The 16,008-nt window shown below is 42.9% G+C and overlaps 1 protein-coding gene and 1 pseudogene across 1 annotated transcript; both read left to right on the forward strand.

The window, feature by feature from the left end:
• The first annotated feature begins 3,339 nt into the window (after nt 1–3,339).
• Nucleotides 3,340–4,741, forward strand: LOC105526863 (annotated as a pseudogene).
• Nucleotides 4,742–8,389: 3,648 nt separating this feature from the next.
• On the forward strand, nt 8,390–9,168 carry IGFL3 (IGF-like family member 3). The gene is made up of 3 exons (XM_011963149.1): nt 8,390–8,429; nt 8,729–8,782; nt 8,894–9,168. Exons 1-3 carry the CDS (start codon nt 8,405–8,407, stop codon nt 9,166–9,168), a joined length of 354 nt encoding a protein of 117 aa, XP_011818539.1. The 5' UTR covers nt 8,390–8,404.
• The last annotated feature ends 6,840 nt before the right edge of the window (nt 9,169–16,008 follow it).

Below are 16,008 nucleotides of genomic sequence, written 5' to 3' on the forward strand. Positions count from 1 at the left end.
CTATACTATAGGGCTACAGTAACCAAAGTAGCAGGGTACTGCTACAAAAACAGACACGTGGACCAACGGAACAGAATAGAGAGGCCAGAAGTAAGGCTGCATGCCTACAGCTATGTGATCTGAGACAAAGCTGATAAAAACAAGCAATGGGGAAAGGACTGCCTAATCAAAAGTGGTGCTGGGATAACTGGCTGTCAATATGCAGAAGATTGAAACTGGACTCTTTCCTTACATCACATACAACAATTAACTCAAGATGGATTAAAGACTTAAATGTAAAACCAAAAATTATAAAAAACCCTGGAAGATAACCTAGGCGATACCATTCTGGACACAGGAACAGGTACAGATTTCATAGCCAAGATGCCAAAAGCAATCATGACAACAGCAAAAATTGACAAATGGGATCTAAGCAGCCATAAAAAAGGATGAGTTTGCGTCCTTTGTAGGGACATGGATGCAGCTGGAAACCATCATTCTTAGCAAACTATCACAAGAAGAGAAAACCAAACACCGCATGTTCTCACTCATAGGTGGGAACTGAACAATGAGATCACTTGGACTCGGGAAGGGGAACATCACACACTGGGGCTTATCATGGGGAGGAGGGGAGGGGGGAGGGATTGCATTGGGGAGTTAAACCTGATATAAATGATGAATTGATGGGTGCTGACGAGTTGATGGGTGCAGCACACCAATATGGCACAAGTATACATATGTAACAAACCTGCACGTTATGCACATGTACCCTAGAACTTAAAGTATAATAAAAAAAAAAAAAAGAAAAGAAACTATCAACAGAGTAAACAGACAACCTACAGAATGGGAGAAAATTTTTGCCAACTATGCATCTCACAGAGGTCTAATATACAGCGTCTATAAGGTACTTAAGTTTACAAGAAAAAGAATAAACAACCCCATTAAAAACTGGGCAAAGGACATGAACATATACTTTTTAAGAAGACATACATGCGGCCAACAAGCATATCAAAAAAGCTCAGTATCACTGATCATTAGAGAAATGCAAGTCAAAGCCACAGTGAGATACCATCTTGCACCAGTCCAAATAGTTATTATTAAAAAGTTTAAAACATAATAATAACAGATACTTGCAAGGTTGTGGAGAAAAAGGAACACTTATACACTGTAGTGGGAGTATAAATTAGTTCAACCATATGGAAAACTGTGTGGTGATTCCTCAAAGACCTAAAAACAGAAAGACCATTTGTCCCAGTAATTCTATTACTGGGTATATACCCAGAAGAATATAAATCATTCTATCATAAAGACACATGCATGTGTATGTTCACTGCAGCACTATTCATCATAGCAAAGACATGGAGTCAACCTAAATGCCCATCAATGGTAGACTGGATAAAGAAAATGTGATACATATACATCACGGAATACTATGGAGTCATAAAAAAAGAATAAGATCATATCCTTTGCAGGAACATAAATGGAGGTGGAGGCCATTATCCTTAGCAAACATAGGAACTGAAAACCAAATATCACATGTTTGTACTTATAAGTGGGAGCTAAGGCTGGGCGCGGTGGCTCAAGCCTGTAATCCCAGCACTTTGGGAGGCCGAGACGGGCAGATCACGAGGTCAGGAGATCGAGACCATCCTGGCTAACATGGTGAAAACCCGTCTCTACTAAAAAAAAAAACAAAAAAAACTAGCCGGGCGAGGTGGCGGGCGCCTGTAGTCCCAGCTACTCGGGAGGCTGAGGCAGGAGAATGGCGTGAACTCGGGAGGCAGAGCTTGCAGTGAGCTGAGATCAGGCCACTGCACTCCAGCCTAGGCAACAAAGCAAGACTCCGTCTCAAAAAAAATAAATAAATAATAAGTGGGAGCTAAATGAGAAAACACAGACACATAGAGTGGAACAACACACACTGGGGCCTTTCAGAGAGTGGAGGATGAGAAGAGGGAGAGGATCAAGAAAAATAATTAATGGGTACTAGGTTTAATACCTGGGTGATGAAATAATCTGTACAACAAACCACCATGACACAAATTTACCTATATAACAAACCTGCAAATGTACCCCTGAACTTAAAAGTTTAAAAAGTCCATTGTAGATTCTGGATAGCAGTCCTTTGTCAGATGTATAGAGTGTGAAAATTTTCTCCATTCTGTGGGTTGTCTGTTTACTCTGCTGACTGTTCCTTTTGCCGTGCAAAAGCTCCTTAGTTTAATTAAGTCCCAACTATTTATCTTTGTTTTTATTGAATTTGCTTTTGGGTTCCTGGTCATGAAATCCTTGCCTAAGTCAAGGTTTAGAAGGGTTTTTCCCATGTTATCTTCTAGAATTTTACAGTTTCAGGATGGAAGTCCCTAATCCACCTGGAGTTGATTTTTGTATAAGGTGAGAGAGGAGGATCCTGTTTCGTTCTCCCACATGTGGCTAGCCAATTATCCCAGTATCATTTGATGAAAAGAGTATCCTTTCCCCACTTCATGGTTTGGTTTGCTTCGTCAAAGATTAGTTGGCTGTAAGCATTTGGGTTTATTTCTGGGTTCTCTATTCTGTTCCATTGGTCTGTGTGCCTATTTTTATACCAGAACTATGGTGTTTTGGTGACTATGGCCTTATAGTATAGTTTGAAATCAGGTAGTGTGATGCCTCCAGATTTGTTCTTTTTGCTTAGTCTTGCTTTGGCTATGTGGGTTCTATATGAAATTTAGAATTGTTTTTTCTAGGTCTGTGAAGAATGATGGTGGTATTTTGATGGGGATTGTGGATTTCAAACAAATCAGTAAACAATCCCATCAAAAAGTGGGCTAAGGACATGAAAAGAAAATTCTCCAAAGAAGATATGCAAATGGCCAACAAACATAAGAAAAAATGCTCAACATCACTAATGATCAGGGAAATGCATATCAAAACCACAATGCGATACCACCTTACTCCTGCAAGAATGGCCATAATCAAAAAATCAAAAAACAGTAGATGTTGGCATGGATGCAGTGATCAGAGAACACTTCTACACTGCTGGTGGGAATGTAAACTTGCACAGCCACTATGGAAAACAGTGTGGAGATTCCTTAAAGAACTAAAAGTAGAACTACCATTTGACCCAGCAATCCCACTACTGGGTGTCTACCCAGAGGAAAAGAAGTCATTATATGAAAAAGATACTCACACATGCATGTTTATAGCAGCACAATTCCAATTGCAAAATCGTGGAACCAACCCAAATAACCATCAGTCAACGAGTGCATAAAGAAACTGTGGTACTTTTTTGCAATGGGTTTGCCACCAGAACACCCCTAAAAGCCAAAATGGGAAAGGAAAAGACTCATCTTAACATTGTCGTCATTGGACATTGATGCCTCAGGACACAGAGACTTCCCCAAAAACGTGATTACAGGGACATCTCAGGCTGACCATGCTGTCCTGATTGTTGCTGTTGGTGTTGGTGAATTTGAAGCTGGTATCTCCAAGAATAGGCAGACCTGAGAGCATGCCCTTCTGGCTTACACCCTGGGCGTGAAACAACTAATTGTTGGTGTTAACAAAATGGATTCTACTTAGCCACCCTACACCCAGAAGAACTATGAGGAAATTGTTAAGGAAGTCAGCACTTACATTCAGAAAATTGGCTACAACCCCATCGCATTTGTGCCAATTTCTGGTTGGAATGGTGACAGCATGCTGGAGCCAAGTGCTAACATGCCTTGGTTCAAGGGATGGAAAGTCACCTGTAAGGATGGCAATGCCAGTGGAACCACGCTGCTTGAGGCTCTGGACTGCATCCAGCTGACACCAGCTCATCCAACTGACAAGCCCTTGCACCTGCCTCTTCAGGATGTCTACAGAATTGGTGGTACTGGTACTGTTCCTGTTGGCTGAGTGAAGACCGGTGTTCTGAAACCTGGTATGGTGGTCACCTTTGCTCCCATCAATGTTACAGCTGAAGTAAAATCTGTCGAAATGCACCACGAAACTTTGAGTGAAGTTCTTCCTGGGGACAATGTGGGCTTCAATGTCAAGAACGCATCTGTCAAGGATGTTCATCTTGGCAACATTGCTGGTGACAGCAAAAACGACCCACCAATAGAAGCAGCTGGCTTCACCACTCAGGTGATTATCCTGAACCATCCAGGCCAAATCAGCACTGGCTATGCCCCCGTACTGGATTGCCACATGGCTCATACTGCATGCAAGTTTGCTGAGCTGAAGGAAAAGATTGATCGCCATTCTGGTAAAAAGCTGGAAGATGGCCCTAAATTCTTGAAGTCTGGTGATGCTGCCATCGTTGATGTGGTTCCTGGCAAACCTATGTGTGTTGAGAGCTTCTAGGTATCCACTTCTGGGTCGCTTTGCTGTTCATGATATGAGACAGACAGTTGCCATGGGTGTCATCAAAGCAGTGGACAAGAAGGCTGCTGGAGCTAGCAAGCTCACCAAGCCTGCCCAGAAAGCTCAGAAGGGTAAATGAATATTATCCCTAATACCTGCCACCCCAGTCTTAATCAGTGGTGGAAGAACAGTCTGAGAACTGTTTGTTTCAATTGGCCATTTAACTTTAGTAATAAAAGACTGGTTAGGGATAACAATGCATCATAAAACCTTCAGAAGGAAAGGAGAATGTTTTGTGGACCACTTTGGTTTTCTTTTTTGCGTGTGGCAGTTTTAAGTTATTAGTTTTTTAAATCAGTACTTTTTAATGGAAACAGCTTGACCAAAAATTTATCACAGAATTTTAAGACCCATTTAAAAAGTTTAATGAGATAAAAAAAGAAACTGTGGCATGTATATATATACAATGGAATACTGCTCAGCCATAAAAAAAGTAATGATTTAACAGCATTTGCAACAACCTAGAAGAGATTGGAGAAAACTATTCCGAGTGAAGTAACTCAGGAATGGAAAACCAAACATCATATCTTCTCACCAATATGTGGGAGCTAAGCTGTGAGGATGCAAAGGCATAAGAATGATACAATGGACGTTGGGAACTTAGGGGGAATGTTGGGAGGGGGTGAGGGATAAAAGGCTACAAATAGGGTGCAGTGTATACTGCTTGGCTGATGGGTGCATGAAAATCTCACAAATCACCACTAAAGAACTTACTCATGTAACCAAATACCACCTGTACCCCAATAACTTATGAAAAAACTAAAAGTAAATTTTTAACATTTTAAAAAAGTAAAATTAGTGACTAAAAAAGGAAATTGCATGCAGTCTGTCTGTCATCAATCTAACATCTCTCTATCATCCAACCAGCCAGCCATCCATCATCTATCTATCTATCTATCTATCTATCTATCTATCTATCTATCTATCTATCTACCTACCTACCTACCTACCTACCTACCTATACATCTTACCTATCTACCTACACATCCGTTTAAGAATAATTTTCTGGGAGGAGGATAATTTTCATTAAATCAATAAAAAATTGTCCAGTAACTAAATTATGTTGAAACTTAGTGCCAGAAAGTTTTTTCTTCCTTCAAGAAAATTTAGACTAAGGATGATTGCCTATGACCTAAATTGTCAATAATTCATGGAACAAGATGTGTATATTTTCCTCTTTCTTTCTTATTCTCTTCCTGTCCTTCTGTCCTTCTTCTTTCCTTTCAACAGCATCTCACTCAGTCACCCAGGGTGGATTACAGTGGTGCCATCACAGCTCACCACAGCCCTGAACTCCTGGGCTGAAGTGATCCTCCCACCTCAGCCTTCTGAGTAGCTGGGAATGCAGGCATGCGCCACCATGCCCAACTAATTTTATTTTTGTTTTCTGGCACAGACAGGGTCTCACTTTGTTGCCCAGGCTGGTCTTGGACTTCTGGCTTTAAGCTATTCTCCTGCCTCAGCCTCCCGAAGTGCCAGGATTACAGGTGTGAGCCACTGTGCCAGCCTGTTTTGCAGCTTTCTTAAGAAAGCACAGTTGAGAAGAGAAAACACTAAGAGCTTGACACATGCCAGCTACTGTGCTGGGAGATTTTTCAAGTGTGACTTCATCTGATCCTCATAAATACTAAGTTTCAAATTAAAATGACTCTCCTCTACTCAGAGATGTACATATATAGTCTACATTCCCATATCCTTGAACTAGTGATGCAACTTATCATCAATAAGGTCTTGCAATAGCTGCCAAACAAGCAGAGTGACATAGCTGCTGCCGCTTGTACAGGGACAAACTAAGTCTTCAGGTTAATATTCTTGACACTTCAATTAAGTTGTGTGGATTGCTTATGTTTCATGTGTTGAGTGTAATTGTCATTTTAAATATCAGAAAACACCATGATTTGGCTCGTGTGTTGTGTGTGCAGAATGACACATTAATAGAAGACCATGAAGTAAATTTACTGCTAATGAAGCACATACTCATTGTTTTAGGAATAAACCCAGGTACACATTTTCTTGCAAATCAATAACCAAGTGCTTTATGGGGCACAAGAAGACAAAGGGATGAAGAGTATCACATTTTGTTTTTGAGATAGGCACAAAAGGATTGCCTACCACAAAGAAAACAACATGGCCCATGTATACATATGTAACAAACCTGCACATTGTGCACATGTACCCTAGAACATAAAGTATAATTAAAAAAAAAGAAAGGCAGAAGGAGTTGTCAAAATCTCTAGGAGTCAATGAAAGAAAATTCAAAGAAAGAAGGGGCTAGTGTCACCAGTTCAATGATAACTTGCAGCATGGATGTCAGCAGCTTAGAATAAAACCAAACTCTGCATGACCAGTGCTGTTGGTAGAACTGAGAACAATGTTGTGTAAGAAAGCACAGGAACCAATCTGGGGTTGAAAGATGATTCGCAGGAGGCAGTCTCCAAATGTGGAGACATTTTAAAAAATCTTTAACACATTTATTTCCCACATATTTTTATTTTTCTATTTGCCTTCCAAAAGTCTACGTCTCAACAGAGCAAGAAGCTCTGTTAATAAGTATAAACATTCTAAGTGATGAGATTGCATCTTAGAGTTGTAAAACAACAGTGTGTCTTTCAGTGACATCTTAGTATTAATGAGATACAACATTAAGGATAATTTCTCTAAATGATTATCATTATAAAATGTATTAAAAATTATCCCTTCAAGTTGCCCCTCGCCACTTCTGTAAGATGAAAAATTAAGTACACATTAACTTCCCAATGCCCAATAGTCAAGCTGAAGTTTCATCTGGAAGAAGAATGATAATTGTATATTAAAGATATTATTATTTGTCCTTTGTATTTTACCTAATCAAACTCGAACGTTTCTTTTTAATATTTGGTAGTAAACAAGCTGGTAGCCTGGGCTCACTAGGAATCTTCACATTGTTGGCCTTCTTAGGTTCCGGGGTAGGGAAAAGCAGCCTTGTGCATCCAAACCACACCCCACACCTCCACACACATACAGGAAGCTAAGAACGAAGCTCAGAAAAGGAGAACCATTTCAAAGGCTATGGTACAGGCTGGATGAACTCGTCCCTATGCTGTGCCAGCAAGTGGATGATGGAAAGTCTGACCAATCCTTAGACATTTTCTGATGGAATCATCACACACCCATGAAGGCTGAGGTCCTTTCCATAGCTTTGGGATTATTTGAACTTGTCCAAGCCCTTCCCTAGCTGGCACTTGCCTGGCAGGCCTCAGTTTGCCCTGCCCTTCCCTTCCCTCTGTCTGTACACCTAAGTACTACACACATCTAAGTACTACATCACATATCATTGGCCACTAATATGATTATGAAAAGCAGGTGTTTAGTACTTTCCCTGACCATGTAACTAAGACGCTGGAGGTCTCTGAATCCTTGCACCAAGCACACCAGGAGATTTGGGCCATTGCTATTCTCCACCCCCACCCCGCTTATTGGAGTTTCCAGAGCCATGGCTCATCTGCTAGAGCAGGTGACAACTCTAATGACTCCAGAGCAAAAAACAAAGTGGCTTCAGAAAGGGTCCCCTTGACATTTCCAGAGACATCGTGCTTGGGGAATATAGAAGAAGCAAGCATTAGGAAGGGAAAGATGTGAAACCAGATGGAGAAGTGGCTGAAGTATTCTCTCTGATTGGAGCTTAGTTGGGCACTCTCTCCTCATCAATGCCAGAGTCCGAAAACTCTTAGAAGCCTAACTTGGAGTAGGACCAACCTACGTTCATTCACCCTGAGGTCTGGAAGAGTATACGGAGAATGCAATGAGTCAGTCCGCAATATTCAGCACTCTGGTCCCTTACGCCACCCAGTCTCCTCCTTAAAGAAACTAAGGAATGTGCTTGGGAGACTTTGGTTACTTTCAAGGAGTGTGCTTGGGAGACTGCAGGTGGCATGATCGGTAACCGTCCAATCAGTAAACTTACCAGGGTAACAGACAAGCCCATTTAGCCTGTATCCATAAGTTCCAGCCTTTTACCCCTCTCCTTTAGTTCTCCTAGAGCCTCTTTGGAAGCATGATGCTACGATGCTGCATCTTGGGTAAGTAGGACCCCAAATCCAAATATCATCTCATCCCATCCCCAGTGCAGCTCCCAAACCTCAACCCAGTTCATTCCCCTTTATCCCTAACATTATTCCAGCCTCCTGTGCCCTCCTAGTTATCTCAAAGCGTGACGAGCGTGCTGCTCAGAGCCTGCCTGAACAGGATCCCATACAGATTTAGCCGCAAGTGATAATCTCCACCTTTAAACCACCCTAACCCCTGTTCGTTTGTTTGCTTTTTTCCATACTTGTCACATTCTCAGCTCCATGTTCAACCTTTTCTCTTTCTCCCTTAGTTCTTGTCTGGGGGATAACAGTCTTCCTCTCCCAGTGTTCAAAAGGAACTACAGGTAAGGACAGGACAGGGAAGAATGAGAAGGGAAGAGGTGACGTTGGGAAAAGAGACTGGGAATTGAGTATCTGTTCTTCCTTGGATGCACACCATCAATGTCTGCCCCCAGATGTTCCTGTTGACTCAGGACCATGGCTGTGCCAGCCGGCGCCCAGGTGTGGGAACAAGATCTACAACCCTTCGGAGCAGTGCTGTTACGATGATGCCATCTTGTCCTTAGAGCAGACCCGTCGCTGTGGCTCCAACTGCACCTTCTGGCCCTGCTTTGAGCTCTGCTGTCCCGAGTCCTTTGGCCCCCAGCAGAAGTTTCTTGTGAAGCTGAAGGTTCTGGGTACAAAGTCTCGGTGTCACTCATCTCCCACCTCTCGGAGCTGTATCGGGTAAAGGCCCCTACCTTGCTCTTAATTAAAGGTATGAGGGAGGGATGAGGGATACAGAGGGCTTGAAGAGGAACTCCTATTTGTGGAGTTCTAATAAGGGCAAAAGAGTCAGCCTGGTGGGAGCAGGGGAAAGCAAAAAGAAGAGGCAGATAAGCTGTAAGTCTGCCTTTCTTCATGGTCCAGGACAAATAGCCCTCCTGCATAAATAACTCACAACCTTCTTGCACCCAGCTATCACCAGATCCTTAGCTGGTAGAAAAATGCAAGTCATGCAGTTGCCTTCCTGATGTAAAAAACTAACATGCTAAATAATCCAGTGTCGGGAAGACAAAGATGTTTTGCTTCTCTGAAGAAGCTTATAATAATGTACAGTATATGTATATGCAGGGAACAATTGGTCAAAAGTGGATTTTGGTTTCCCCGAGGAGAAAGACTGGCTTTGTAATTATAATTTTTTCCTTATTTTACTTACAACTGGTAGAGTCTAAGTATTGTACGAAGTGCCCATGATTCTGTCAGTAAATTTGAGCATATTTTTATTAGTTAATGTCAGTTTAAGTAGTCCTTTTGTTTGTTTCTATTTTTAAGGTGAACTTTTAATTCTATCTGAAATCAGTTAAGACACCTTGACAAAACTGCAATGAGAGGAGGTAAGCTATCCTTTTTCAGGAAGAACTGATATCTCTGGCTAAATATTTCTCCTTTTATTATGGTTTCTGAATCAGTTATTTTCTTCAGCTTTAATTTCATAAAATTAAAAAACTATAAAAAAATTCCTGTAGCTGTTGGAATAATTAAAAAATCTGGTGCAGTGGTGGTATACCAATCTTTAGAATTCTTAAGTATTCTAATGTTTCAAGATGAGGTCATGCTTGGGAAAATCATGTCACAGCATTTACATTACTTTCAAATGTCATTTTTTTACTCTGGAAAGAAGTAATAATGTTCATCATAACCCTAGCAGCCTGGATAGTGAGTTAAACAAACCCTTGAAAGATTAAATTTTAATCAAGTAGACTAGGAATACAAAACACAGGTCCTTCCTCCCCTTCCTCCCACCTTTACAATCTTACTGGAAGGGTGTTCAGAAATTAAAATTTGTGTTTGCTAAGACTTTATTCTGTTGGGGGTTTTAAGAGGTAATACATGTAATGTAAAATGTAGGTAAACCATTGCAGGTTTCTGGGGCATTTTTCCATGCATCAGTAAGATGTCTGACGGTAACTGAATGTAACTTACAGAAAGTAACTAAAAGTTACATTCAGAAAAATAGCATCAGGCCTTGGATGTTCTTTATTAAACTCTTTTCAGGCACTAACTTTACCAAAAAAATCTGTCATTTTCTAAAGTTCTTTTGCTAAAACTGTTGATTATGGAAAATAACAAAAAGGAATTTTTTAGTCTGCTGCTATTATTAACATTTATTATCTGTATCTTTTGGCTCAGGAAATGACTTCACCTAGTCATTCCATAAGCCGATCTTTAACAGGGTCACCTAGCTAATTGGGCTGTGTAAACAGATGTGCTGGGAGAAAATGATAATATTTAGTATTTGTCCTAAATATCAAAAATATTTTGACAAGTTTCTTTTTAAGATAGTTTCTAAAGCCTTACCCTGGCTAAAGACGTTTTGTACAAATTATAGATAGCCTGCCTAATCTACTAACATGGCACAGAGGCTCACAATTAACAATGTGGGGAAAGTCAGGGCAGTGGAAGTGGATGTATACCTTTTAATTTGAGGGCTTCAACCAAATTGCTTTGGAATTAAAGGTGGAATTCTTTTGGAATTCTGCAGCTTTCAGTACAGAGAAAAAGAAGAAGGTGAAGCTGTGTCAGTTTTAGCATTAGCTATATCACAGCATGTTTTAAAAAGACAGATGAAGTCATTTGCATAAAGGTACAGCATTGAAATACTATGTTGTGTTTGTTTTTACATTTTTCTACTTTAAAAATGCAGTAAAAGCCAAGTTAAATTTCATTTAAAAAAAAAAAGAAAAATGCAAATCAGCTCACTGCAACCTTGCCATTATCAGTACTGTAAGTAGCTCTCTCCAGCACAAGCACCATCCTATAAAATCCCCAGCAAGCCTTTGTCTCTTTGCAGTCAGCTCCCCACTTGCTGTTTTGCCTTTGCTTTCTTGCAACATATTTTTCTACTTTTGCTAAAAAAATTTGCCTTTCTTTACCTACAACTGTCTTGGTGAAATATACCTACAACTGTCTTGGTGAATTCTTTTTACTACCCACATGACACCAACCCTAGATAGTCGTCACCTGCGACACCGTTGTTTTATCTCTGGCTAATTCTGAAATCTTTCCTCTCTTCTCCTTGTCTTTGTCTCATAATTCCTCAATTTTTCTTTCTTCACAGCTGAGAGGAAATAATACTCATCTCAGTGAGTTGTTGAGATGCATCTTGGGAAGATGTTCAGGCTATGAGTGTTGGAGTGAGCAGTTGGGAGGAAAATCTTGGAAATTTTCTTTTCTTCTTCTTCTTCTTTTTTTTCAAGACAGGATCTCACTTTGTCACCCAAGCTGGAGTACAGTGGCATGATCTCGGCTCACTGCAGCCTCAACCTCCTGTGCTCAAGTGATCTTCCTATCTCAGTCTCCTGAGCAGCTGGGACTACATGTACATGGCACATGCCACCACATCTGGCTAACTTTATTTATTTATTTATTTTTTGGAAAGACACGATTTCACCTGTTACCCAGACTAGTTTCAAACCCCTGAGCTCAAGAAATTTGCCTGCCTTGACCCAAAGTGCTGGGACTATGGGAGTGAGGCACCACTACGGTGCCTGGAACTTTCTAAGCACTGAAAAATGTATCTTCAAATGCAAATATATTTTAAAAGGGCTATAAATTGGATGTGAATTTTTTTTTTTTTTTTTTGAGATGGAGTCTCGCTCTGTCGCCCAGGCTGGAGTGCAGTGGCCAGATCTCAGCTCACTGCAAGCTCCGCCTCCCGGGTTCCCGCCATTCTCCTGCCTCAGCCTCCCGAGTAGCTGGGACTACAGGCACCCGCCACCTCGCCCGGCTAGTTTTTTGTATTTTTTAGTACAGACGGGGTTTCACCGGGTTAGCCAGGATGGTCTCGATCTCCCGACCTCATGATCCGCCCGTCTCGGCCTCCCAAAGTGCTGGGATTACAGGCTTGAGCCACCGCGCCCGGCCTGGATGTGAATTTTAAAAAGCCTAAAAATAAAAGTAAAAATAAACCTCTTAAGTTTTTTTTTTTTATTTTAAATTGACAAATTATAGTTGTGTTTATGGGATGCAGCATGATTGATGAATTCAAGGTGGAATAATTAAACTCAAGGAAATTAACATATCTATTACCTTCAATATTTGGCATTTTTCTGTGGTAAGAACACTTGAAACGTATTCTCTTAATAATTTTGAAATATACATTTTCTTTACTATATGCATCGTGCTGTGCAGTAGCCAAATTATAGAAGTTTATGATATCTGTATCTTCTTGGTAAATTTCTCATTCATATCCCAAACCGAATTTCTGATTTCTTTGTGTTGGTTTTCAGATTTCTATTGTATTGCATTTTCTTTAAGATTCATATTTTTAATTCTTTATCTGGCATTTTGAGGAATTCTTTGTTATTGGGATCTACTGCTGGACAATTGTTATGATCTTTCATGTGGTGTCATATCTTCCTGCTTTTTCATGGTGACTGTGTCCTTCTGTTGATATCTACACATTGGGTGTAGCAGCCAAGTCACTTGTTCCAGTTTGTTAAAATTGCTTTTGTAGGGGAAAATTTTTTCCTGAGGATGTACGTTGTTAAGACACTTTGATTTGGGGCACTGTGATAGGAACAGGAGGCAGGAAAATTCTAGGCACAAAAGGGCAGGGTCCCTGGTAAGAGACCCACCCTCAAGGCTGGAACCACGGCCCATGGGGGAAACTTTACATCCCTGTTTTCCTGCTCAAATGTTGCCTTTTCCAAAACCACCCCTGGCCTGCCCCGCCACCCCTGCCCCTGTCCTGTACCCATAAAATCCCCAGGCTCCACTGGCAGAGAGCAGAGAAGGGGAGAAGAGGAGAAGCAGCTGGACATCGGAGACTACAGTTAAACTTCGGAAAGAAGCCACTTGACTTCAGAGGGATGGCTTGATGGCATAGCTTTGGAGAGGAGCCCAGCTGGTGATGGCCAGACTTCAGGGGAAGAATACCTTCCTGTTTCATCCCCTTTCCAGCTCCCCTTTCCACTGAGAGCCACCTTCATTGGCAATAAAATTCCCCACATTTACTATCTTCAATTCGTTCATGCAACCTGATTCTTCCTGGACACTGAACAGGAGCTCAGAATACACAGGGCTGTCACACCGAGCTGTTAAACACCTAAGCCATTCGTGGATGGCAGAGCCAAAAGAGCACTGACTGTGACACTCCCTCTGAGGCTTCATGGGTTGTGAGCATCCCCCAGATGCTGCCGCAGGGCCAGTACAGAGTTGTGCTCCTGCCAGTGCCCAAAACACGCCTGCCCCGGCTCCTGCATCGCCTTGCCAGCATGCTCCACCCCCACCCCACCCCACCCACTGGTGAGCAATTGAGCGCTGCAGGTATTTTGAGTACCCCTGTCACAAGTCTCATGAAGGGGTTAGGGAAATTATCCCGACTGACCTGCAGTAGAGTGGTCTTTGTATGACTTCTTTGGCAGTATTCAGGGTCAGTGGTATCTGTGATTTCCTCAGTGGCTTAAGCTACAGCTATTAGTTGAGGTTGTAGTAAAGTTTAACTGGGGACTTGGACGTCAACTGAGCCAGTCTTTGGCCCCAGTAGTGGCAGCAGTGGGATCAGAGTGACTGTTTTAGGCCCCAGAGCCGCATACCCTGGCTCCAGTTAGTGGGTTCTAGGGGGCTGATTCTTGGGCCTCCAGATGCCTGGCTTAGAAGCTAGCAGTGGGAACGATGATCCCGGTGTGTGGGCAGGTTCTCAGGCCCCTGGACAGCTGGTGTGGCATGGGAGATAGCAGTAGCAGTGGGGGAGCAGCTCACTGGGACTCAAGCCCTCCATGTTGGTGTTATAAGAAGATGCGATCAGTTGGCAGGCTTGTCCCCAGTCCCACAGTCACTTGCGGCACTGCAGTGGTCATTGTCCTGTGTGTGGTGTACCCTGGAGAGCTTGGACTACCCTGTTTGGTAAGAGAGCTTGGTGTACCCTGTTCCTCTCCCAGCAGGGTGTGGAACACATCACCTCAAACTCACCTGGAGGGTGGGGCACAGCCAAGTGTTAAACTCTTAAAATGGTGCCAGCTGTGGGCTTGTGACCAGACCAGACAGAGACCCCTCCCAGAAAAGCATCATCCCACAGCAGGGTGTTGAGTATTATCCTGAGTATGTATAGGAGAGCCTGGACTCCCTGTCCCGCCTAAACCGGGCCACAGCTGCAGCCAAGTCAACTCTAACTGAGGCCAAGGGTGGGGCACAGCCTGAACTTCAACTATGCAAACTGCACCTTGGGCCTGCAACCAGAGAGGCTGAGGTCCCTCCCAGGCAAGCCGCATGGGCAAGAAGCTATGGGGAATGCAGTCTGCTCACGTCTAAGTCTCAACTGCAGCCTTGGGCAGGGCGGCAGTGACCCTCCCAGGGGTGCCTGGGAGTGCCTGGTCTCCCTTCTGCCTTCTTGCAGCAGCACAGTGGCAGCAGCTGTCTGTAGATACCTGATGTCTGGGCTCATGCCCATCTGAGGCTGCCCAGGGTTCAGATGCCTGTGGGAGTGCGTGTGGGTTCCCTTTCTGGAGCAACATCTTTAGGCAGCTTCGTATGTCAGGCCTGAGGCCCTAGTGAGTCCGGTGTTTCTCCCATAGCCAAGACTATAAAAGCCCATTTGGGAGTGTGGAGCCCAAGGGCTGTCTCTCTTATTGCTTCCCCACATCCAGGAGTCTCTCCCAGCTCAGTCAGTCCCAGGCGGGCAAGCTGCCTCGAATCCTCTGCTTACTTCTGGTGCTTCCCACCTCTTCTCTGGTGAACCCCAGCATTCTCTCCTAGACCATTTGTTTGAAATGTGAGTATCTACTTGCTATTCTGGTTTTCTCTGTGGAGGACACCTACCTGCATCTATTCAGCCATTATGATTCATCTCCAAAGTCTATTCCAAATTACAGAACTTCCAAATTACAGAAGTTAAAAAGGCTGCTTCCAAAGTTTAAAAGGCTGCTCCAAAGTCTATTCCAAATTACAGAAGTTTAAAAGGCTGCTTCTAGACTATCGGTGGTTTAATATTAAACACATTTATGAACACTAAACTTTCCTTTAAAATTTTTTATTGTTTTAATTGCCTCCTGTTTACCTTGTTTATAAGAAAAGGATTCCCACCTTAGGGCTGTGGGGATGGCAAAACACAGGACGTTAATTCTGGGTGGATGAAATCATCAGTAAATTATTAGCCCCACCTATGCTCACAGCCTGAGGGAGGACACTGCATGCTAAGTATGGCCACAAAGGCTGCATTTAGGAGCACCCAACAAGCAGGGGCTACGGAAGGCAGGCTCTGTAGTGTCAAGAGAGTGAGGTGGTCCCTGGTTCCTGCAGGAGGAAGTGCTATCTCCATTCTGGGGCCTGTAGTCCCAAGCAAGATTCATTTTAAAAATGAACGGATGGGCAGGGCGCGGTGGCTCAAGCCTGTAATCCCAGCACTTTGGGAGGCCAAGATGGGCAGATCACGAGGTCAGGAGATCGAGACCATCCTGGCAAACACGGTGAAACCCCGTCTCTACTAAAAAAAATACAAAAAATTAGCCGGGCGAGGTGGCAGCGCCTGTAGTCCCAGCTACTCGGGAGGCTGAGGCAGGAGAATGGCGGGAACCCGGGAGGCGGAGCC

Source organism: Colobus angolensis, unplaced genomic scaffold, assembly GCF_000951035.1.
Source record: "Colobus angolensis palliatus isolate OR3802 unplaced genomic scaffold, Cang.pa_1.0 Scaffold60, whole genome shotgun sequence".
Taxonomy (NCBI): Eukaryota; Metazoa; Chordata; class Mammalia; order Primates; family Cercopithecidae; genus Colobus; species Colobus angolensis.

Excerpts from the sequence above, each read along its gene's own strand:
- IGFL3 (XM_011963149.1), top strand. The coding sequence starts at position 8,405 with ATGATGCTACGATGCTGCATCTTGG. Across the intron at positions 8,430-8,728 it reads GCTACGATGCTGCATCTTGG|TTCTTGTCTGGGGGATAACA; the intron begins GTAAGTAGGACC and ends TTTCTCCCTTAG. Across the intron at positions 8,783-8,893 it reads GTGTTCAAAAGGAACTACAG|ATGTTCCTGTTGACTCAGGA; the intron begins GTAAGGACAGGA and ends GTCTGCCCCCAG.